The 25855-nt window shown below is 37.9% G+C and overlaps 2 protein-coding genes across 4 annotated transcripts in view; one reads left to right on the top strand and one right to left on the bottom strand.

The window, feature by feature from the left end:
- The window catches only part of LOC133876834 (uncharacterized), a 13028-nt gene extending 7738 nt beyond the window's left edge, over positions 1–5290 (bottom strand). Inside the window, exons 1-5 of one of the 3 annotated variants that reach the window (XM_062315087.1) lie at positions 4791–5290; positions 966–1207; positions 763–885; positions 480–596; positions 181–363 (exon numbers count right to left, since the gene is read on the bottom strand). In XM_062315087.1, coding sequence (XP_062171071.1) covers positions 181–363; positions 480–596; positions 763–885; positions 966–1207; positions 4791–5199 — 1074 coding nt within the window. In that variant the 5' untranslated portion in view covers positions 5200–5290. The remainder of the gene's footprint in view (positions 1–180; positions 364–479; positions 597–762; positions 886–965; positions 1208–4790) is intronic. The other 2 variants (XM_062315082.1, XM_062315077.1) reach the window with 2 other exon arrangements.
- On the top strand, positions 5198–25855 carry LOC133853541 (pentatricopeptide repeat-containing protein At2g01510, mitochondrial). The gene is given in 8 exon segments (XM_062289613.1): positions 5198–5323; positions 14827–15204; positions 18284–18647; positions 18650–18985; positions 18988–19059; positions 19062–19172; positions 19175–19412; positions 25657–25855. Coding segments are annotated over 8 exon segments (1824 nt in total).

Raw genomic sequence — 25855 nt, 5'->3', positions numbered from 1 at the left:
CCTACCAGTAAAAAAATATACTTCCCTAGATATAATCGCATGGCTTTTGGTATCCCTAATAAAAAGGGCTTTATAAAGTAGAATTTCATGAATCAGGAAAGCACAAGTTGGAAAGACAAGAAAAAACTTTTTGAAATTTAATGTTTCATTATCATAGAATGAACAGACTAGGAACTGTACCTCTACCCATAAGCAAAACCCAGTTGAAAATATGCCTGTGTACAGTGCAGGTATCCATGGAAATGTAACAACCCAATTCCAAAGCATTGTCCATGTCCATGATGCCGGTCCGCATTCTTGGATGCCACCAAAGCAGCTTCCAAGAAAATACCATATCGTTGATGATAGAGCAATAACACATACCTGAATGGAAAAAACTTACAACTGTTTCAACCATGCAAAAAACACTAAAAAGCTGACTTTTTTTTTTTTTTTTTGCTTTTTGGATTAGATACATGGAAACATGATAATAAACCAACCTCATATCCAAGAAGGGGTAAAATTTTCTCTTTCTTTGTGCTTCTTGAAATATGTTCTGTCCTCAGCATATGAACACCAAAAAACACCGCACTTAAGAAGTTCCAAAGATCTCCAACCTGAAATAGTTTGGCGGAAAAATTTTAGATATAAACGTACTAGCCATAATTTTGAAGTGACAACTGAGAATTCAAGGTGCTTTTGCCCTAATTGTCTTCATCACCAACTGTATTACAACCACAGTATGAAAGAGAAACGGTTGATAACAGAAGAGACAACACTTACAGACGGAGGTGATCCACTGGATTCCAGCAATGCAACTCCTAAGATGGACATCAGAGCTCCAAACCAGATGAGGGAGGGAACTTTTGCTCCTAACATGCCATCAAGCAAGGGAACCACAACAACCTGATAAATTCACCCCAAACATGCCAAATTTGTATTATCAGTTAGCTTAATCTACAAGGAGATCAAGTTTAGAAACTTACAGTGAACATAGATAGAAATGATGCACGCCCAGCATCAGATGTTAGCAGACCAAGGGCTTGCATAAGGTACCCCAGACTGACCCAGAAACCCAACTCTATCCCGGCATTACGGATATGAACATCACCTCGTGCTTGAAATACAAATGGGATGAATGGAATGGCAGACAATGCAAATCGCACAACAGTGAAGGCAGCAGGGTCAATAATCGCTTCAACCTCTTTCACAACTGGAATATTACTAGCTACAACATACAAAACAAAAAAACAAAAAAAAAAAAAAAGACAACATTATTATAACTGTGACCCATCAATCGTCAATGCTAGAAGTAATGAATGAGTCACTTATGATGGGGAGGTAAGGGCTAAGGCATAGTAATTGTCGAATAGAGAATAGCTGTCCTACCTTTACTAGTTATGACTCTGTATACACACACACTGGCGTTTTGGCCATTAATATGTCAAGTGTTCATTCACTTATCTTCCTTTGTCAATAGTAAGTAATTTTTTTTTTTTTTTTTTTTTTTATAAGTAATAAATTTTATAAAAAAAAAAAAAAAAAAACGTAAAACACCCCTACGTACGCAAGAAGTATACATAGGAAGACAATAATAAGTAATTATAAGCTATTAACTAAAGCTTACAAAGCTACTCAGGCAAATGCAGTCCAATAATCAGGCGTACCTTGGAAGAGATTCTATCCACGTTCTACCTTACTTTGTACTTTTGGACTATGGCTTATGTCCACCCATTGTCTTTTACTTTTTCTGGCTTTCTCGCTCGCTTTTTTTTTTTCTAATTAAGTGTTTCCTTGTATACTCCTAGTGTACTAAGGGGCGCCTTACGCTTTTTTAATGAGATTGGTTTCTTACTTATTAAAAAAAAAAAAAAAAAAAAATCAAGGGAAATACATTTACATTGTAAACCATAAAATCACCAAAGGACATTCTTTATGATTTATATGCAAAAACTTAAAGAACTTCTACAGTGCGAAGAGAAAAAGTGAAGCATAAGTTGAGTTAGAGGTGCACTTCTAGTTCAACAAAAAATTTAACAACTTTGACATAACATCTATTATTGGGTCAACTACCCAACACATTGTAACGACACAGCAAAGCACTACCCACATCTACGCTATCACTCTAAAAAGACTAATTAAGGTGTAATTAGAGCTTTCTACAATCACTTATAAAGCTCAGTCTCACCTAGTAAGGAATTAATGTAAGACTTAGCACTCATGAACTCCTTTATAGTCCATCCACTCTATGTGGGCAATTCATTTTCTTAATGCGTGACTAACTGTCTGAGATGTCACAATCTCCCTACTCAAATCACTAATGTCCTCATCAGGGCCAACGCTATGCAATACCTTAGCGCCACATAATATTACTAGGTTACTCTAATACTATTTGCAACGAACCAAGGAAAGCGCTAGCCACATATGTACTATCATTCCAAAAAGACTTGTCAAGTTGCAACTAAAGCTCTTTAGAATCACTTATGAAGCTCAATCTCGCCTAGTAATGAACCAATGTGGGACTTAGCACCAACAAGATCCTTTATAAACCACCAATTGTATGTGGACAATTCATCTTCAAATGTGAGACGAACTTTTAGGGGGCATCACACACATATAATTGGAAAATCTTCTCCTTGAAAATCAGAAAATATATGTAAAATCTGCAGCATTTACAGGTTTTTCCCTGACAACATCATCATCCGCCTCCAAATCATTACATAAAAGAAAGCATCCCAAGCTACATCTTTGAGCCCTAAGATGTAGGCTTTTATCTATATCAATCTTTCCTCAATCAACTCAGTTATCTTTTCCCCTTGATTGTTGTTAGGTTTTGTGTTGGCAAATTCAATGTCAAAACTAGTATGGTCGTAAGTTTAAGTTACAGTGTTAAGTTGGTTCTTATGTTAGTATCAAAATTGTGCTGAAAATCTGAAGACCAATGACTGTCGATCGAAGTCTACTTGCAAGATGTTCGAACACGGTCTCAGCGCATCTCAAATAATATAGTTTCAAAAAGCCTCGGTCGCAATGTTTGTCACTAGCCGGTCGAACGCGGACTTCAAGAAGATTGCAAGTTCGAGCTTATGAGAGGTTCGGTCACAAGGTGATCAATCAAGGTTCGAACGAGACCATTTAATGTGTTTTACAAAGGAGCCACTGAGAGCCTCAGTTGCTAGCTGGTCGAAGACCATTCGAACTGATATGCATCTCAAAGAGCCACAAAGACGTCTGGTCGATGCCTGGTCATACAGAGTTCGAACACAGTGCTCATTGAAGTAGATCTGGGACACTCGATCAAAACCCGATCGCAAACCGTTTGAGCGCCGCCACTAAGAAACTAGGAAGCCCTAAAACGCATTCAAATGCATCATTAAGTTGTTCCAATGCCGCGGCCCAAGACAAAGTTTTTCTCAAACCAACTTTCATCTAAACTTCAAGATTTCTCAAGGCCACATAAGGACTTCAATGCACGATTTTTTAGAAGGACTTGAGGCCTTTGTTCTGTGTGCTAAAAGTGAACTATAGCGTCCACACCATTCTTCCAAACAATCCTCATGAAGAACCTCCCCCTTTTCCCTACACCTATCCTAGGCATGATCCTACACAAAAACCCATCCCACCAGCACATTAAGAAAACATTGATGTCTTTTTAAATGAGCAGGTTGTTTTTGCCAAGGATGGAGGAGTTCAGTATTTCCTAGTCTGTTGGAAGGGCCGACCAGACTCAAACTGCACATGGATCACCAAGAACACGTGGCAACAACTGATTATGATCTCAAAGTACCACCAAGTGTACCAGGAGCTAAACTGAATGGGGTCAAGTTCTTCCCACCCCGAGAGAATAATGGAGACACCAAATACAAGCCACAGATCACGTGTATGAACGTCAACATCAGAGGATGCCCAGCCCAAAACTTTGTCATTGGGTGATTGAGAGCTGAATAATTTTTGGGCTTCTTATTAGTTTGGATTTTTGTTTTATTGTTTATTTTTCAGACTAGTTTTCTCATTTTATTTTGGGCTTTATGTTATTTTTAGCGGGCAATTAGCCCAAGTATGATTAGGGTTAGGGTTTAATCCCTAGTCTATTTAAACCTAGTTTTCTATTGTATTCAGTAGCTTTTGATGAATTAAATTTGGATTGACTGCTGTCGTCTATCTTCTCCTTTGTTTCTTCCCTCTCATGATCTTCTTCTTCTCTTTGGCTTATTTTCTACCCTCTTCGTCTTCTTCTTCTCTGTTTCTTCTTTCTCTTCAAACTTTCTTCCTGAGTGTTTTTGTCCCGCACCACATGAGAGAGAGAGAGAGAGAGAGAGAGAGAGAGAGAGAGAGATTTAACTTTCTGCATGTTTGGTTTAACTAAATAAAAGCTCAATGTACTTACTCAAATCATCTCTCTAAGAGAGTATCTCCTTTTTCATTTCCGCTATCACAATACCTCTACCCTCAATGATGACTTGCCCATGCTCTAGTCTTCAACATCCTTTCACAAAAAAGAATGAGGAAGAATGGCCACCCTAACTCATCTCATTCCTTTTTTATTTCGATGCTCCACTTTTGTCTAATAATTTTGCTGCTCTTAAGTTTCCAGTATAAAAAGATAATAATGATTAGAATTCTTAGAATAAAAAGATACTATTCAAATAATTTCTGAGAAAATGTAGGAAAAGATTCTCATTCTCCATAAAGCCAAACATAACAATAGCGGAAAATAAACAATTTAAAACATTTCAAATATTCGTTTCTAATCGATAATGAAATTTTCTCGGCAACCAAACAGAGGAAAAGCAACTGAAAACCTAGCTTACCGTAGATAATAGTGACAACATTGAGCAAAATGATGCTTCTAACTTTCTTGGAAGTGAAAAATATTCTTCTCCACAAAGCTCGCCTCCCAAACAAGGACTTGAAACTCAGAGCTGGTATTCTTAGGGATCGAGTATCCGACTTATCTAACGACGCGTTTGGTTGCGAAGTCGAATTATCGGACGTTACGGGCTTTCTTGTTCTCTGTTTGGCTTTAGCAGCAACAGGAGGAAGAGGAGGAGTAGAAGAAGAAGAAGAGTCGTGAAGAGAGGAGGCGGTGATACGAGATCGTCTTGAGGAACTGGTGTGGAACGAAAAGAAAACCGAGGGATTGCATAGAGAGGAGGAGAGCTTAGTGGTGGCGTAGCTCTTTGTGGTCCGTGACCATTTGCACGGTGATGGTGAAGCCATGGCCGAGCCCGGAGTTCTCTCTCTGTGTCGCCCCCAACTCTGTTTTGTCTGTGAAACCGTCCTGAATGACGAAAATGCCCTTGATGTAGGTGTCGCCGTGTCGGATTCTGATTGGTTACTTGCAGTGAGTGAGACAACAGGTTTTTAAGTGAAAGTGAGATTTCAGGTTGGTGAACGGCGGCGGCGTCGTATGATATTATGTGGTAGGCCATTTCGATCTATCTCGATCTCCATAGTATCTTCTTTTGTTTTTCTTTTTTTTCATCAACTCTCCATAATATCTGATGCAGTGCAGTATATATTAGATTTGAGCTTTGAAAGAGTCCAATAAAAATTACCATTAAATCAAAATGTAATAAGGACAATTTCAAATGTCACGTGATATTTAGGAGGACACAAGGAGGATAAGTCATCCTCGTAGCATTACTCAATGTTAAGATCTCAGCGCTATCACCCCAAAAGGACTAGTCAATTTGGAGTTTCTTTAGAATTATTTATAAAGTTCAATTTCACTTAGTAAGTAAAAAATATGAAATTTAGCACCCATGAGTATTTCTAATAAATCACATATTCTCTATGTAGGTTATTCATCTTCCCAATATAAGACCGGGGTTGTAACGATTCACCCCCAATGACACAATATTGTCCGCTTTTGGCTCCCCAAACCATATTTCCCAAGAGGTCACCCATCCTGAGATTGCTCTCGCAAAAGCACGCTTAACTGGGGAGTTCTGATAGGTTCATGGCCATCACGGCTTTAAAACGCGTTATGTCATAAAGGGTACATTTATACATATAAGCACATTCTCATTCCCAGTCGATGTGGGACGTCACAATCACTCCCTCTTTGGACCCAGCGTCCCCGCTGGCGTCCCTCATTGGGCTTGTGCACGCTCCCACCATCTCAGGCTGGGCCTGGCTCTGATACCATTTATAGCGACCCACCCTCAATGACACAATATTGTCCGCTTTTGGCTCCCCAAACCAGACTTCCCAGGAGGTCACCCATCCTGGGATTGCTCTCGCAGAAGCACGCTTAACTGTAGAGTTCTGATAAGTTCATGACCATCACGGCTTTAAAACGCGTTGTGTCATAAATGATGCATTTATACATATAAGCACATCCTCATTCCCAGGGGTGTTTGAGAACCTCTTTCTTGTTATATTGTTACATATTTATGTTATGTTTACTAATGTGAAAATGGGTATTTGAAAGGGGAGGTTTAATTTGCGAGTAATGCTACATATTATTATTTTATCCTCCTTTTATCCCTTCAAAGTTGATGTAATTTATAAAATTATCATTGTATCAAAATTCAATAGTGATTCATCCACAATTCAATGGTAATTTTAATAATCACATCTACTTTGGGGGATAAAATGATGGTATGTAACATTACTCTTAATATACTCCTCTTATTAGTTTTGGGGAAGAGAGAGAGCCTCTTTCTTGTTACGTAGTAATGCGAAAATGGGTATTTGAATTGAGTTTTGGGGGGAGGTTTGATTTGGTTCTCTTTAGTTTTGGGGGAACATATGATAGTGTATGTGGCTTGAGAAAATAAGGGAACGATTGGACGCTCGAATTCTAGAACATGGGTGAAGTCAAAGGCAGATAGTAGACCGTTTAGCCCCATAATATATTGGTATGGATTCTATGATTATATGCTATGAATAAGGTAAGGTATTATAGAGGATCTTTCGATGCATTTAAATGAATAAACTAAAGAGCTATCGGGTAAAGTTGTTATTCGTTGAGGACTTTGATTCATAGGATAATGACTTTTTGGTTGATGGGAAAAAGGACCACAATAGCATGGAGGATTAAGTGAATGGATATGTTGTGGGCATGTGTCATAGACTTCAGGGAAAGTTGGATTAAGTATCTACCGCTAATTGGGTTTGCTTACAATACTAGATACTATGTGACTATTGGAATGCTGCCTTACGAGACGCTCTATGAACGAAAGTGTTAGTCGCCATCGTAACAAAATAATGTTGGTAAGAGACAGTCATGTGGGACCCATCAAATTACTAAAAGAGTAGGCTCAGTGGCATACCAAATTGCCTTGCCACCGAACATGGTAAGTAAGCATGATGTCTTTTACGTGTTGATTTTGAGGTTTGAGGATCATATCGGATGGTTGATTTCTTGTATTGGTTTGTACTGAACTATGTCCATAGTTATTACTATTATTTGTTCATTATAGATCGAGATCTTCTTCAAACTTAATGTACAAATAGATGGGCATTTTGCCTCCTGTTGATGTGTCTGTGGCCCAAGGCACACCCGAAGGGTGTGAGTGTTCCTAGCTCACTATGGAAATGTGTCCCCATAAATTTATCAATGCCAAGCACCTACGAAACGCCTACTCAAACTGTTCATTTTAGAAGGAGTAATGTTATACATCATACCAGTGTGAATGAACAGTAATCACGCCGGGTGATGTGGCACATCGACAAATTGTTTTTCTAAAAAAGAAATTAAACCCTGTAACTTTTTGAAAAGAACGCGTTACTCAAAATTGACTACCCTTAAAAACATTTCTGCTTTATAATATTTTCCCCAAAATTTGCCGCCCCCTCCCCGCTCGTTCAACCCAATGTTTTGTCTACAGTGCAGATGTTCCATGATTCGAAGGTTACGATTCCCTCTTCTTTCCCTCTTGTTGGAACGACCGTCGACAATAAATACAATCATTTAGAGGGCCAAAATAAGTTTGAGATAATCCATGATTCGAAGGCTACGGTCCCCTCTTCTTTCTCTCTAAAAGCCTAAGGTGTGGAACTCTGTCTCTTTACATGCAAAGCTTGATATACACTTCTTTTAAGGGGCCTAAGCTAAAAAAATTTGCATGTGATGATTGCAGGTTCCATCGGTGTCGTTGTCGGGTACTCTACTTGGGACTCATAGATGGTACTCCCTGCTCATTCCATTCTCTTTGCTTATGTTTTGAACTCTGCTCCATTTTGAGAAGAATCCATTTTTTTTTTTTTGGATTTTAGTTTCATTTATCTGGGTGCAAGTGCAATACTGGATATTGTATGCGTTTTTTGTTTGTTGTATTCTAATTTTAATTACTAAAAAAATGTGTTTGATGGGTTTGACTTATGCTTACTGGTTATCCCTTTATTTATGTTTTGAACTTTGATTCACCTGGATTCAAATTCTACTTTATCTTAAGAAGAGATCATTTATTGGATTTAATTTTGATATCTTGACGTAGTTGCATTTTTGATTTCGTATGTGTTTGTCTGTTTGTTATAGTTTAATTTTAATTACTAAAAAAACAGTTTGATGGGTTTGAGCTATTCATGCTTGTGGCATATTAAATGTTTGTGTTTAGGCTTGACTTCATATTTTGATGATTTTTTATTACACATTTGAGAATTGATTTTAAGGTTTATAAAGAAAAGTGAGATCTTATTAGTTATCATAGATGATGTTGGGTCCATTGTCTGTAATACTAGCTTATTTTGTGGGATGTATTGTGTTAAAATTTGTGGGGGAACAAGGCTTCGTTTTAAAGTGCAGATTGTAGAAAACAAGTTGCCTAATTTTATTTCCTTTTTTATTTTGAAATTTAAGGGTTATTTTATGAAAATTAAGAATGAATAGGGTAGCCAAATATGTCATAATTTGTCTGGCTTTTGCTTATCTAATACAATAGTTTTCAAATCTGCTAACCTTGTTGGACAATTAGATTGGTTTTGGAATTTCCCAAGAGCCCCTTAGACTGACATGTTGATATGTTTTGTTAGCCAATTTGGTGAAAACATTGAGACAAGGTATATATTCAGAAATAACAATGCCCACTCATTTGCTTTTATCATTATCTTGGTCCACAAGGATAAAGGTTGGCATGACAACAATTTGCAAAGTATAAAGGCATTCAACAGAAGCAGACATTTGTAATATAAGGCAACTTTAGGGAAACTCCAAAGTCATACTGTTAGCAATATTTGTTTAGTTTACTTGAGTTCCCCTAATACATAATGTTTCACAGGATATGCCAACCCATTTAGTAAGGAACAATAATGGGACCTATAAGCTCTTGAAGTGGAGACAGGTCCTTTCTATCACTTAAGTCCAAATTCTTGCAAAAAAACCAGCATGATAAATATAGCTAAAACTTCACAATCAACAAAATTTCTTTTACTACCCAAAAAAGAAAGATAATTTCTTACATCAATACCAACTGCATTTTAAATAGAGGACATGATCTAAAGAGCTTTGAAACATATTACACAAACCTTGAACAACAAATTTGGCTTTCCCATGACTTGGGGTGCAACCTTTTGGCATTAGTTAACACATACAAGACTTCTTTTACATAGTTGATTTATCATAAAGACTTGAGATTGAACTCTAATTTAGTTATTTCATTTAGCATAAAATATAAGCTTTAAACAAAGCACAAGTTCCACTTGTATATTGTATTAGTCGCATTCTTATTTCCAATATGTCATTACTAATTCAAACTACAAATACATCAACAAATAAAAATAAATAAATTTAAAGTTTAGAAGAATGCATTGCAATTAAGTGATAGAAAGCACGAAGTAAGAGACTACAACATAAATGAATATTATCAACAAGGAGAAGTATAATCTTTATAGAACATATATTTACCTTAAGAGTGGGTCAATACTTAATATCTCCACCCATGTCAAACCACCAAAACTCACTGTTGATTTTAGAGGTTGTATACAAATCAATCTCTTTCTACAAAATAAGAAACAAGATATTTTTTAGGTCAAACTCAATTACACATCAATAAAAACACAGAATGAAGCATCCTATGAATCTTTCTCAAATTCTCGTGATAATGCACACATACATAGATCACTTTGAGCAATAAATTTTTTAATTGCTTCATTGGAACTGTTAGAATATGATACTTGCCATATTTGTGGTAGCGTATTTTTGTATTGATTGTCATATCTTATTTATCATATTTTTGCATTGCATTCTGTTTGAGGAACCACATTTTCTATCATTAGATTTTCTGCAGGTACTGTTGTGCAAATTATAATACTCACAAGTGCACGAATCGTTTGCAATATAGTGTTATACAAGTGCGAGGTCGATCCCACAGGGAATTGAGTTGCGAAAATTAATCCATATTCAAACTAATCATATTTTAACCTAGTTCCAAGTTTAGGGGTTTTTGATAAAAGAGAACATAAACAAAAATAATGAAAATAAAAGGGGTCTAGGGTTTTGGAATCCACACTCACCAAATCACAACAACCTAATCTCATGCTTATCACACATATTTTGAGGTTTTCAAATGCAAATCTTAGGTATGTTCTACTTTTGCTTCAAAAATAGTTTAAATCATTCAATGAATCCATTCTTCCACAAATCACAAAAGATATCTAGTTTCAACTAAATCATCAAATGTATCCATAGAATGAAACACAATGAATATCCAACATACATGAAAACCCAAGCCATCAATTTAATGAAACCATATCAAATCATCACTTGTATCCGGAAATCACAAGAGATATCCAATAATAATCTCAAAAATCGGAGTAGAACAATGAGAAATCAAAGCCCATAAACTCAAATAGCATAAACAAGCAATGAAACTCAGTTTCTATTCAATGGTGAGGTTTTATCCTCAACCCTAGACGAAATTATTAGCTAGACATGAACAAAGAAAGCATAAATAAACTACAAGAATGCATTAAAAATGAATAAACTTACAAAAGATTGAAGTTCTAGGTCAAAATCGACCCAAAAACCCTAAGATACAGTGAAATCGGCCCCTAGGGCACTCCTAAGCGGCCTCCTCCGCAGCTCTCTCTCTAAAAATAAGAAAAGAATGGTATTTATAGAGTTAGTAGGGTTTCTGAAATTCCAGCTCCGCATAAATTCGATCGATCGATTTTATAATCGATCGATCGACATCAGGAAAATTTCAATCGATCGAACTTGAGATTTGATCGATCGACTTCACAGCAATTCCAAATCTCCAGCTTTTATGCCTTTTCACTTGAAAATAACCATTTTTCTCTTTATGTCCTGCAAAAACGTAAAATCACCAAAACTAAACAAAACATCAGAAAATAATAAAGTTAAAGGTTTAACTAATGTAAATTAAGGGGTCCAAATATACATTTTTTTGCACTCATCAGGTACATTCTAGGGATGACAGAGAAAGCATGTCACCGCTTTTTTGTCTTGGTATAGTCAAACCTCTCTCTCTGAGGACAGGTTTACTCTTACCTACATGCTTTATCTAGACATATATTCTTTTCCTTTTAAGCATGTTTTTGTTATTTTTCCGCTTTTATTTTTTATTTTTAAAAGGGGGGCGGGGGAAGGGGGGAGAAAGATGCAGATATTTATTCTTGTATTTAGCTTTTAAGATATCTTATGTATTTTTACCTGATGTCTCAGTTCTTGGTGCAGTACTCTTTTTGCTTTTATATAACTGAGAGTTCTTGTTTGATATCTACAAAGTTTTCCTGCTGCATCAATTTGATAGATAGTTGTTTTTCTCATGCGATGAAAATATGCACTATCCAAGGCTCCCTTAAGGTATATTTTTTTTTTTCTCTCTGACTTTTAGCTTCTAGAAATTCTAATGAGAGGGATTTTTTTTGCTAAGATGGTAAAATTGACCAACTCGCTAGTTGAACCTAGAACCCATAAATTCTGGCATTCTTTCTAGGTTGCAGCACCAAGTGATAAAAAACATTCAAAACTAAATAAATATGGATAAATAAAAAGATCCATTGCTTTTGTGCTATAAATCTGTTCTTGAACTTGTCCCTATAGAAACAGTCAGTGACCAAATCATTACGGAAATAGACGGTCACTAAAGGATGAAGTAAAAGAAAAGTGATGCAGCTTAGGGGCAGTGTATCAGATGAGGGTGGCTAGGCCCTAGTAAAATAAGGTTTGACTTCTGATTGATCTAACATTGATTTTCTCTCTTATTTAGAAAATCCGGTTGCTTTAAGTCATATCAGTAAACTTCATACCTTATTGAGAAAGCTTTCACACACACACGCATTGCATGAGTTAAGTTTACTATTGAAAAATTTCTATCTGTAGGGAAATTTTTGTGCTTATTGACTCTTAACTCTCAATTATATCTTCGTATATTTTTGAAATGCTATATGATTGTTTTATCAGTTATTTATACATGCGTGTTTTGAAGCTAACATTAGGAAATTTTTTTCTGCATATTTCCCTCTGTTTTTCAACTTCTAGTGTGAAGCGTCCAGACAGACATGTTCTTGCGTTCGAACGTGCTCGGCTCTATCGATCTCTTATCTGACAACATGTCGTGTTGTGTTGTGTGTGTTTTCTCTCGGACTGATCCCTAGATTTTGGCATTCTTTGCACATCTTTTTTCATTCCCAGGTATTTCCTTTGACTTTCCTTATTCTTTTAAGCTTTGGTTCTTTTTAGAATATTAGAATCTTTAATTAATTATGATTTGAGAGATTGTGCATGAATATCTTTTTTTGTCTTTATGCTGGATGGATATTACTAATCTGTGTCTTTTGGATTGCTATATCCACTTTTGTATTTCTTTATGCATCCAATTGATAGACATCATAATCTCACATTCTGTTCGAAACTAATAGGATCTAATATTTATTTTCATTTGGTTTCATTGTGGTGTTATTTTTGGATAGATTTATGTTTAAATATTTTCAGGAATATGTTGTCCAGCGGCTTCCAGCATAGTGTCAGATAGATGGCTTTTTGAAAAACAGACCAGTGTTGAAATCATATGTTCCAGAGATCTCAAATTTTAGATGAGCTCATTCCCCCTGCTCATGCAAAGTCTTCCGTAACCTTTTTCTCTAGATTTGCACCAGCTAGAGATTCAGTGGTGAATCTTCTTTATCATCTTGCGTACCACTTGTCTAGAGGATTTCTTTCTGCGAATGATCAGTTTCGGGCTAGAAGACTCAAGTGACTGAAAATTTTCAATCTATGGTTTCCCGGCTTCAGGAACAAGAAGCCGAAGAGGCTCAAATTCAGGAAATATGATATCTTGAGGTTTTGATTTTCTCTTATGTTGATTTGAGCTTTTGATGAGACACTTTACTATTATTCTTGTTGTTTTGAATTTTAGTAATTGTAGTTTTCTCTTATACTTTGTTTACCCTTTGTCCTTTTGAGCCAAAAATGGGGAGTATTTTTAGTTTTGGACCAGGAATGTATTTCCAAACCGGTCAAGTGATTTTTGTCCCAGAATAGCCAAATGGGGAGTTTGTTAGCATTTTATGTTGGCTACATTCTGGATGACAAAAACACCTTATGTAATGGTTGCATTTTAAACAGGATTATTGGTCTTATAAAGAGTCTTCATGTTTTATGGAGAAGTATTTATTTTGAGCCATGTCACAAGCTTCTAAAAGATGTCCATGAAGATTTCATGCAAATTACAAGACAGTTAAACCAGTTCCTGTGCAACCATCCGGACGGGCCTTTGAAAGAGTCCGGACGCTCCGCAGTGTCTAAGAAGCTTCAGCGTTGAAGACGTCCGGACGTCAGGGCAACACCGTCCGGACGCTAGGTCAATCTTCTCCAATTTCTACTCGGACTTGGATTTCAGTCGACACTATTTGGGAAGTTTCTACAAGACGTTTGGACGATGTGGCAACACGTCCGAATGATGTCCAACATTCCAGAATATTTCTGGTTTCCTTTACCAATACGAAAAGGAGATACAGCGAAAACAGCCTGGAAGGCGGTCGCAGAAGACCGTCCGGATGAGGCTAACTTCTGTCCGGACGCTCTACAGCCAGAGTTCGAATTTGAGCAGAATTAGGTTTTCTTTAAGCCTATAAATAGAGGGCTCTAGGCTTGTTATTTGTAAGAATTCTGTATTGAATTCCTTAGTGCTTGGAGATGGTGTTTAGGGAGAATTGAAGATTCGCTAGCTCTCAAGCCGTTACCGGTGTGTGCTACTTTGTTCGTGTGAAGTCTATCTTAGGGGTCGGCCCTAAGGTAAAGGATTCTATTGAAGACCCCTTCAAGTTGAAGACTTGGTTGGGAAGCGTTCACGATGGGCTTCGTGTTAGAGTTAAAGGTATGATTATTGCATAAGGGTATGTGAGTACGAGTGTCTTGTAACTAGCTTTGTCTTTGGTATAGTTGATTTCCTGGGTTTGGCTGCCCTGGAGTGGTTTTTCTCTCCACAGAGTTTCCACTTCGTCAACAAATATCTTATCTCTTTTATTTTCCGCATTTAAGATATTTTGTTGCACACGAATACACACTAGGTAATTTAGAAGTCAATATTTTATTTTCATACTATGTGATCAAAATTCAATAATAATCAATTATAAGGCCAATGGTGATTTTAAAAGTCACATCATTGTTAGAGGGATATGATCATGACGTCTAGAATTACTCTAAAAACCATCTCAAACTTTCCCCTCCGACCATGCTATCGAAGACGAGTAATGCTAGAATTTCCTCTTTTGTCACTCTTATGTCCCTCTAAAAATGATGTGGCTTTTAAAATCACCATTGAGCTTGTAATTGATCATTATTGAATTTTAATCAAGTGGTGATTTTAAAAGTCACATCATTCTTGGAGGGACAGAAAAGTGACAAAAGAGTGACTTCTAAATTACTCATCGAAGACTCGTCCCATTCCCACCAAGCACTACGTCACTCTCCCACTTGAACTGTTCCCTTCAACCCTTAATTTCTCATCTCCCCCTCGTACCCAAAAATGTTCAATTCCACCAATTTCCCTGACAAAGAAAACCTTTACTACCCTCTTGCAGTCTTGTTCTTCAAGCCAAAACCAGCTCAAACAAATCCATGCATTCCTTCTCACCACATGCATAACAATAAAGAACAGCCTCATCACCCATCTTCTTACCAACCTTACTCTCTTGGGAGATATTTCGTATGCTCGTTAGCTATTCGACAAAATGCACAAGCTAAGAATTTTCTTATGGAACACCATCATTAAAGGGTATGTGAAAAATAAGCTTCCCATAGAAGCTGCTTCTGTTACATGAATAGTTTATTGAATAAGCAACGAGATAATTTGATAGGTTCTGAGAGAACCTAAACCTTAGATTCTGAGGGAACCTAGACCTTTTAGATTATGAGGGAACCTAAAACTTTTCAAATACAAGGTTTTGGATTAATTCTACTTACTTTTTATTAATCACTCACACATATAAATAAGAGAATTACAAAGACATAGAATAGGAGATGAACTCCTACCTCTACCCTAAGATAAACTCTTAATACAAATAAACTACTTGGAGATAACTTCAACTCTAACTTAGAGAAACCTACTACTAAATAACTTCTGCAATCTAGTGCTACAAATAATCAAAAGAATCTGACTTAGATAGATAACTATAACTATCTTTATTTAATTAAACTACGATTACTCTAACATAACCTAATGCAAGTTATGTCAACGTCTTCTACATATTATAGAATTTTATTGTCATAACATTCCCTTCCCCTTAGAATTGTCCTTGTCCTCAAGGGCAAAATCGAAAAATCCTATTTTCATTCACTTCCTAGGCGGGTGATAAGCGCCGAATGTTGCACATTCAAGCCCCTTAACTTATATATGTTAATTCCTTAGCATTGTTATTTGTTTGATTTTGTGTTGTTTTCAGGTTTTCAGGTTTTAAATAAAGATGCAATTAATTCCATTAATTTTGGGCTTAAAGCACACTTTGAGAAGACCTAGAAGATATGTTTAAGCTTAACCAATCATAATAGAATACCTATATGATGTGGTTAAGTTTAATCAAATCAAGTGAAGGATTAAATCGGAATTTCTCCACTAAGAGTCAAAATCAGATTGGATTCAAATTTGGATTCTGCATATGTCTCAGTGTTTAGATCATAACTATTGAGTCAGATATCGGATTGCAATGAAATTAGTGGCGTTGGAAAGATAATAAAATATTCAACAAATATGTCAGAAATAGCTTTTCTCTAATTCGAACGTTTACTATGCTAAAATTGCATCGCAATAAAAGACCACAATTCTTGCCGAATTTGGAATCCTTTTCCTACTTGGATTGAAGTTTCAATCTCTTACATGGACAAGAAGACTCAAGAGACGATTTTTCTATAATTCCAAGGGCTTCTAGGACTTGTGTGCTCCCTATAAATAGACCCCTAAGCTTCAAGAGAAGGTGTGCTTGGTGCTTGGGCTTGTGCTTAAATTTAGACAGAAAATTCTTATCGGAGGCCTGACAAGTTGAAGAGGAGAAGAACATGGCAGGAGGCCATCCCAGCACTATGATGAGCGGTTAAATTCCTAATAGGGTGTTGATGTAGCCATTTCCAAGTAACAATGGTTTAATTGTATTGTTGTTTGGGATTTTCTCTATGTATGATGGTTGTATAACTGTGAGAATTGATTTTAATGTTTATATTCAATCATTATGAATTTCTTATCTTGTCTTAGAAAGTCTTTTATATTGATTGAACTCAATCCTTCATATTTTCTGTGATTATGTGAATGATTGTTATATAACGGTTTTAATAGATATATGATCAAGAGGATTAGATAGACCATGCCTAGGGAAGACGGATTGTACTACACCCTAATTTAGTGTAATTTAGGTAGACAGTCCGTGCCAACCGAAGATGGGTTATACTATTCCTTTGATGCGTGCATATCCTATTAAAGACGTAGCTAGTCCATGCCTAGGGAAGACGGGTCGTACCGCATCTTAGTGGTTAGGTGGACGGTCCGTGCCAACCGAAGATGGATTATACTTATTCTTTAGAGGTAATTTCTTGACTACTCGAGTGAGACGAGTCCTATATCATGCATAGTATGAATTTTCCTTGTTAATTTATGATTGACCATTGTTATGCGGTGAGTGGTGAAATCAATCCCCTATTCTTTATCTCATCCCTACTATCTTTAAATTTATGTCTTTTACTTTTATGCATTTATTTTTAGAAAACAAAAACCAAATCAAACATATTTTTAATTAAGTTATATTTAATCTCGATAAGCTTGATAATAATACCTATGCAGTCCTTGAGGTTCGACACCCTCTTTATAGCCTTATCCTACAAGGATTCGTCCTATTGCGAGTGGTTATTTATTATTGATATATTTTGGTAAACAAAAGACCACATCAGCGGGCATCCCGAAGGTGGGCTCACTTCCTTCTCAGAAAAGCCACTTATACTTTTGTCGTGGTTGGATCTCGATCTTCACTGTGGTTTTGTCTGCAAGTGTCATGATTTGTACAAAGAACTGGTATGGAACATGATGCATCTTGTGGGTCTTCTCAAATAACTATTCTCGTCGTGACTCATATTGATGGTGCACACCAATTTGTTCAGACTTGGATGCCGATGCTGGTGTGGCCTTAACGACATAATGGTGTGGTATGTTTTGTGCTACTGGATTTTCTGGATGTTGAGGGCATTGCATTTCATTTTTGTATGGATCCAACACTTTCTTTAAGAGAATGCTATGCAAATTGGTATTATTTTCTTCCATCTTTTTCATCAACCCTTCAGGCATATCCATGAGGCTAGCAAATTGTTGCTCCAACCGATCAACTCTCGGATTCGCCATTGAGCAACTTGGCCCTTATACCAAAATGTTACGTAAATGGTTTATCGAACACGCAACGAGATAATTTGATAGGTTTTGAGGGAACCTAGACCTTAGATTCTAAGTGAACCTAGACCCTTTAGATTCTAAGGGAACCTAAACCTTTTCAAATATAAGGTTTGTGATTAATTTTGATTACTTTTTATTAATTACTCACGCACATGAATAAGAGAATTACAATGACATAGAATATGAGAGGAACTCCTACCTTTACCCTAAGATAAACTCCTAATACAAATAAACAACTTGGAAATAACTTCAACTCTAACTTCGAGAAACCTATTACTAAATAACTTCTACACCATAGCGCTGCAATTAAAAGACTATGTCTTAGATAGATAACTATAACTATCTTTATTTAGATAGATAGCTATAACTATCTTTATTTAATTAAATTACGATTACTCTAAGAAAAACTAATGCAAGTTATGTCAACTTTATCTACATGTTGTAGAATTTTACTTTCATAACAGCTTTGGTATATAGACAATTGACAATTGCACGTTCTTGGTGTTCGTCCTGATCCATTTACATATCCATTTGTGTTGAAGGCATGTGTCGAGCTGCCAAAATCGTGGATTGGTGGGGCAATCCATGCCCATGTGATGAAATATGGATTGGAGTTTGTTTCTGTGGTTAGGACTGGGTTGATGATCATAATGTACGTAAAATTTGGGGAGTCGGGTTTGGCTAATTTTTTGTTTCGGAGTATGGTAGATAGGGATCTAGTAGCATGGAATGCTTTGATCGCAATGTGTGTGCAAAATGGATCTGCCACTAAGGCTCTTGGCTTATTTCGCCAAATAGGTGTGGCTGGAATTAAGCCTGACGCAGTGACCAGAGTGCTCTTTCAACATGTGGTAAATTAGGTTGTTTGGAGATTGGGGAGGTAAGTCATAGAGAGTCAAGAAAAGAGGGGATTGATTGTAATATGATTGTTGAAAATGCACGGATTGACATGTTTGTGAAATGCAGGAGCATTGACATGGCGAGGACCGTGTTTAATAAAATGCCTCAGAGGAATGTTATTTCATGGAGTACTATGATTTTAGGTTATGCCATCAATGGAGAGATTGAAAAGGCATTGGCTTTGTTCTCCAAGATGCAGAATGAGGGATTGCAACCTAACTATGTCACGTATTTAGGGGTTCTATCTGCATGTAGCCATGCTGGGCTACTAATGAAGGCTGGGCGTATTTAAGCCATATGGCTCAATCAGGTGATAGGAATATTCAACCTAGGAAAGAAGACATCTTGACGAGGCCTAGAACTTCATTAATAATATTCCCATACAGCAAGATGCAAGAGTTTGGGGGGCTTTATTTGGTGCCTGTGTAATCCATTATGATGTCATTTGGGGTAGCATGTAGCAGACTTGCTCTTTGAAGTAGCTCCCAATATCTCTTCATATCATGTTTTAATGTCTACCATTTATGAAGCTGTTGGGAGGTGTGATTTTGTTTATAAGGTGAGACTGAGAATGAGAAAGAAAGGCATTAAAAAGGTAGCTAGTTATAATGCAGTTGAATTCAATAGTGAAATTCGTATTTTCTATGTGAGAGACAGATCACACGCACAGTCAGCCCGTATATATGAGAAGTTAGAGGTGAAAATTTAAATGGACTTCTAATTGTAAAGTGTGTGCAACAAGTGTCAACAAAAATTAAAGTACAACGGAAAGTAAATGACACACAGATTTTTGTTGACGAAGTGGAAACTCAGTTAAGAGAAAAACCACTCCGGGGCAGCCAAACCCAAGAATTCCACTATTCAGAAGACATAGCTAGATACAAGACAGTAGCACTCACATGTACCGATGCAGTGGTCGTACCTTTATCTCTGACGTGTAACCCAACACGAACGCTTTCCAACCAGGTTTACCTACCTGAAGGGGTCTTCAATGAAACTCCTTACCTTAAAGCCGACCTCTAAGATAGACTTCGGTTTACAGCACAACACACTTGTAAAACGGCTTCAAAGGGATTGATGACTTCTCTGAGCTCTAATGGAATTCACACCCTTGGCAAGGCTTTAGAGGAAATATCACGTCTCTAAGCTGTAGAGAATTCACCACCGAATTCTGTATTGAAATCATGTCTCAAGCCTCTTATTTATAGGCTTTGGAAATCCAAAATTGAGTAAAAAATGGATTCTAGGGCACGCGCGTCCGGATGGGAGGCAGGGCCGTCCGGACGGGTCAAGTTTTTCTTGTCCGGAAAGTAATTCTGGAATTTTCTGAAGGAGGCCGGCAAATCTTTCCATCCAGACGGAGACCGTCCGGACGCTTCTAGGGTCCGTCCGGATGATCAAATTACATCATTTTTTCTAAGCTTTCCAATAAAGCCGATTTCATCCAATCCGATATTTGAGTAAAAAGTTATGACCAAAATACCCGAGCGTGTCCGGACGGATTGACCAAGCGTCCAGACGGTCAACTGCAACTGCCTTTCCAAAGTAGCACTGAAAGCTTCCATACAAGGCCGCGTCCAGACGGTGTTGCCCTAGGGTCCGGACGGTTACACTTCGGCTGCACGAAATTACCATAATAAGGCTTGGAGCGTCCGGACCTTGAAGGCTAACGTCCAGACGGCTGAACTGGTGCACGCAATTTCCATATATGAAGCTTGATCGTCCGGACCATGAAGGCTGACGTTCGGACGGTTGAACTTGGTATGCACATTCTTGCCTTATAGAGGACATCGTCCGGACGGGATCACACATCGTCCGGACGGTAGCAGCCGTCTTCCCATAACTGTGTCTTGAGGCAGAAACTCTAATGCTTGTCAAACCCTGAATGGCGTCTGGACGGTATAACCACATCGTCTGGACGGATGCGCTAGAACACTGGGATCTTCTCGAACTTTGAAGAGCGTCCGGATGATTTACCATTACGTCCGGACGAATGCAACCTTGAATTGTTCGAAGCTTCTAGACACTGATGGGCGTCCGGACGGAAAGATCTCGTCGTCCGGACAGATGTTGCTGACTGATGAGCATCCGGACAGAATACCACGTCGTCCGGACGGCTGATAGGGAACCGAAATAAATCCTTGAAAACTTCACAGAATCTTCTCGAAGAACATAGCTCAAGAGTAGACTCTGGATAAAGTAGCATCCCTGTGAAAGCAACAACATTACATAGAAGTGATTTTGTTCAACAAAATGCAGCCAACACAAAAACTAACAAACTCCCCCTTTGGCCATTCTGGGACAAAAATCACTTGACCGGTTAAAAATACAATGCCGGTCCAAATCAAAAATTACTCCCCCTTTTTGTCACAAAGGGACAAAGGGTAAAACAGAGTAATGAGAAAAACTACACAACAATTACTCCCCCTCAATGTCTCAGAAGTACAAGGGTAAACAGAGTAATAATATCCACACACAAAAAACTTTCTAAAATCCAAAGCAATAGGAGAATAGAGAAAAGTCTGCAAATGGCCCAAAAGAGAGGAACAGAAATCCTCCAAGTATCAAATCCCAAGACCTTTGGAAATTGAACATCCGACTTCAACAATAGTCAGTTTTCCAAAGGATGCATCTGCCAATCACTGTGCTGGGAGCCGCTGGATGTCGTATTCCTGAGTCAAAACCAATCAGAAATATCTCCAAAAATACCATTAGATCCTGTTAATTCCAAACATAATGTGGTATTTAAGACGGTTGTCAAATGGATGCCAAAGAGAAATATAAGCAATATAGCTATTCATAAGGCATAAAAGATCAGCCCAGCACACAGACAGAAAAGGATTTTCATGCACAATATCTCAAGGAAAATATCCCAACAAATATTCCAATATTCTAAAAGCACAAAGACTTAAAAGAATAATGGAAGACACAATGAAGATCATGGGATGAGAAGAGATGTGCACAAAATGTCAAAATCTTGGGAGAAATTCACGAGAAAAACACACAAGATGCCATGACAAATCAATAAAAATGCAAAGATGTGTGTATGGCAGAGAAAGAGAAGCAAGTCTTAAACCTATAGAGATCCTGACCGGATGAGCAATTGCTAGGTCAGCATATGGCAAGACTGCTCTCGTTTTGGATGTAAGAATAAGTCCGTCCACACACTTCACACTGAAAATCTGAAACTTGAGGAAAATTTGCAGAAAAATAATTTTTCCAAAATCAGTTTAAGAACACGCATGTATAATCCACTGATAACACAATCAGGGAGCATCTCAAAACTAAGCAGAGATATAAAAGAGAGTTAAGAGTTCAATCAGCACAAATAACTTTTCCTGATCACAGAAAATTCAAATAGGCAACTCAACTCAAGCAATGCGTGTGTGTGTGGAGACTCTTTTCCCACAAGGTATGACTTTCCAAGACATGACAAAGAGCAACTAGATTTTCTAGACACGAGAGAAAATCAGAGACAGATAAGCCAAAAGTCAAACCTTATAACTTACTAGGGCCTAGCCACCCTCATCTGATACACTCCCCCAAAGAAACAACACATATTCTGTTTTACTTGTACCATGTAGGACAAGATAAAGTTTTACTTGCTCATAGAGGGCAAGGTAAATTTAAGCACATAAGCAGTGATTAAACAAATTTAAAGCACATAACTTTTTATGAATTACTGCTCGAATCTTATGGTACTGCAAACTGAAGGGAGTGCCAGAATTTATAGATGCTAGGTTCAACTAGCCTGTGGTCAATTTGGCCATAGGACTTCTACTCATATCCAAAATCTCCAAAAGCAATGAGTCAGAAAAGGAAAGAAGTACCTTAGGGGAGCCCGGGATAGTCCACTTTTTCATCGCCTGAGGAAAGAAGCTATCCTACTTTTGCATAAACAGGAAAAACACTTGGCTAATATAGTCAAAACTCTCGAAAATATCTAAGCATAGTAAATTAATGCTCACAGAAGAGAGATATCAGGTAAGGATACATACAGTACCTAATAAGCCAAGAGAAAGAAAATCCTGCAAATTCTCCCCATTTTTTTTTTTTTTTTGGTTGAAAACCGATAAACAGAAAAATAACAAACACATGCTCAGAAAAGGAAATGACATCTAATCCCAGCATGTAAGGTAAAACCAAACCTATCCACATGGAGAGAGGTTTAGAAATACCAAGACAGAGAAGCAGCAGCCTGACGTGCTTTAACTGTCATCCCCAAAAATATCTGCAGAAGCTGACATGCACTAGGATTAAGGAACCACAATCCTAGGCATGGGAGACTTCCCCTTTACTAGGTAAGTCCACTCCCCCTCAAGGGGTGAATGGTCACATTCTTCCTGACCCATACCTGCTTAACCAGAGGTGATAGCTTGCTGGTTTTGCCCATGTTGTCCATTCTCCGTAGCATACCTTGTATTAGATTCAGCAATCCTTCATGGGCATGGCTGCCATTGGGCTTATGCGGCTTTCTCTTGTAGCGCCTTGATTTGCCACTCTGATTAGCAGGAACAAACTTCTGCTGATGCTGTAGAGCCTGAAGAGCCATCGGAGGTGTAGCTCTTATTGGCAGCTTCCTCTGAACCTTCAACTTCTAGAGTTGTGGACATTTGGGTCGGATGTGACTGGTGATGCCGCAGTGATGACAGGTGGGCAAGCTTCTTTTGTTTGAATGCTTCTTGACATTCTCTGCAAAATTATGGTTAGCATTCTTACACATAACAGTGCCCTTACCTTCTATATGTCTCCTATGAGGAGGAACATATTTTGATGAGGAAGAATCTTCAACTTTACATTTCCTCATAGCATCCTGCTTGATCCAAGGCCTGTGGGATTTCAACAAATAACAATTTGGCCTAATATGACCAATCTTCCCACAATTATGACAAGTAGGGACAAACTTACCATGAGCTTGTGTACCTGTGTCTTTGGATTTTGGCATCACACAATCATTCAAGCGAGAATTATCCAAACAAGCAGTGTCTACTATCACAGGCTCAATAATAAAGGAATCTAATTCAGAATCAGAAACATGTGAAGTAGAAGCACTCAAATCATCAACAACTAAATCAGGCTTGTTGGAAATATCTGAGTGAATACACATCATGCTTTTCAAATTATCACTAGAGAAAACAGAATCTTTTAATTTAATCTCTAGTGAATCAATAATGTTAAACAGCATGGTATTCTCAGATCTCAAAGAGTCAATTAAGGCATGTGATTCAGACAATTGAACAATCAAAGACTCTTTTTCTTGCTTCACATTTTTAAGCTCTTTATGTGAAATTTTAGAATATGATCATTCTTCAATTTATTAAAAACCTTCAAGAGCTTAATATCAGAATCCTCATTTGATAACTTAGAAGAATTCATGATAAAAGGTGTAATAAAAAAATAGAAGTCACAAAGAGATGAGGATCACACTCAGGAATTAAATCCTAAACAGAGTGTGCCAGCTTTGATACCAATTGAAAATTTAAATGGACTTCTAATTGTAAAGTGTGTGCAACAAGTGTCAACAAAAATTAAAGCACAACGGAAAGTAAATGACACAGAGATTTTTGTTGACGAAGTGGAAACTCAGTTAAGAGAAAAACCACTCTGGGGCAGCCAAACCCAGGAATTCTACTATTCAGAAGACGTAGCTAGATACAAGACAGTAACACTCACATGTACCGATACAGTGGTTGTACCATGATCTCTGACGTGTAACCCAACACGAACGCTTCCCAACCAGGTTCACCTACCTGAAGGGGTCTTCAATGGAACTCCTTACCTTAGAGCCGACCTCTAAGATAGACTTCGGTTTACAGCACATCACACTTGTAAAACGGTTTCAGAGGGATTGATGACTTCTCTGAGCTCTAATGGAATTCACACCCTTGGCAAGGCTTTAGAGGAAATATCACGTCTTTAAGCTGTAGAGAATTCACCACCGAATTTTGTATTGAAAGCATGCCTCAAGCCTCTTATTTATAGGCTTTGGAAATCCAAAATTGAGTCAAAAATGGATTCTGGGGCACGCGCGTCTGGACGGGTCAAGTTTTTCTTGTCCGGAAAGTAATTTTGGAATTTTCTGAAGGGCCGTCCGGATGCTTCTAGGGTCCGTTCGGTCACTCAAATTACAGTATTTTTTCTAAGCTTTCCAATGAAGCTGATTTCGTCCTAATCTGATATTTGAGTAAAACGTTATGACCAAAATACCCGAGGGTGTCCGGACGGTCAACTGCAACAGCCTTTCCAAAGTAGCACTGAAAGCTTCCATACAAGGCCGCGTCCAGACGGTGTTGCCCTAGCGTCTGGACAATTACACGTCGGCTGCACGAAATTACCATAATAAGGCTTGGAGCGTCCGGACCTTGAAGGCTAACGTCCGGACGGCTGAACTGGTGCAAGCAATTTCCATATATGAAGCTTGATCGTCCGGACCATGAAGGCTGACGTCCGGACGGTTGAACTTGGTATGCACGTTCTTGCCTTATAGAGGACATCGTTCGGACGGTAGCAGCCGTTTTCCCATAACTGTGTCTTGAGGCAGAAACCCTAATGCTTGTCAAACCCTGAATGGCGTCCGGACGGTATAACCACGTCGTCCGGACGGATGCGCTGGAACACTGGGATCTTCTCGAACTCTGAAGAGCGTCCGGACGATTTGCGATTACGTCCGGACGGATGCAACCTTGAACTGTTTGAAGCTTCTAAACACTGATGGGCGTCCGGACGGATGTTGCTGACTGATGAGCGTCTGGCCAGAATACCACATCGTCCGGACGGCTGACAGGGAACCGAAATAAATCCTTGAAAACTTCATAGAATCTTCTCGAAGAACATAGCTCAAGAGTAGACTCTGGATAAAGTAGCATCCCTGTGAAAGCAACAACATTACATAGAAGTGATTTTGTTCAACAGAATGTAGCCAACACAAAAACTAACAAGATGATTTACTCAAACAAGTAAAAGAGTATGGGTATGATCCCAAAACCAGTTTTGTGTTCCATGATGTGGAAACAGAGAAGGAAATCACAAGTAGGAGTTGCTGTGAAAAACTTGCTATTGCATTTGCTCTCATCAATGTAAGACCTAAATATCCCATTAGGGTGATGAAGAATTTTAGAACTTGTGATGAATTTTAG

Source organism: Alnus glutinosa, chromosome 1 (assembly GCF_958979055.1).
Source record: "Alnus glutinosa chromosome 1, dhAlnGlut1.1, whole genome shotgun sequence".
Classification (NCBI taxonomy): domain Eukaryota; kingdom Viridiplantae; phylum Streptophyta; class Magnoliopsida; order Fagales; family Betulaceae; genus Alnus; species Alnus glutinosa.
The sequence above is the reverse complement of the archived record's forward strand: the minus strand, read 5'-3'. Positions and strand labels throughout refer to the sequence as shown.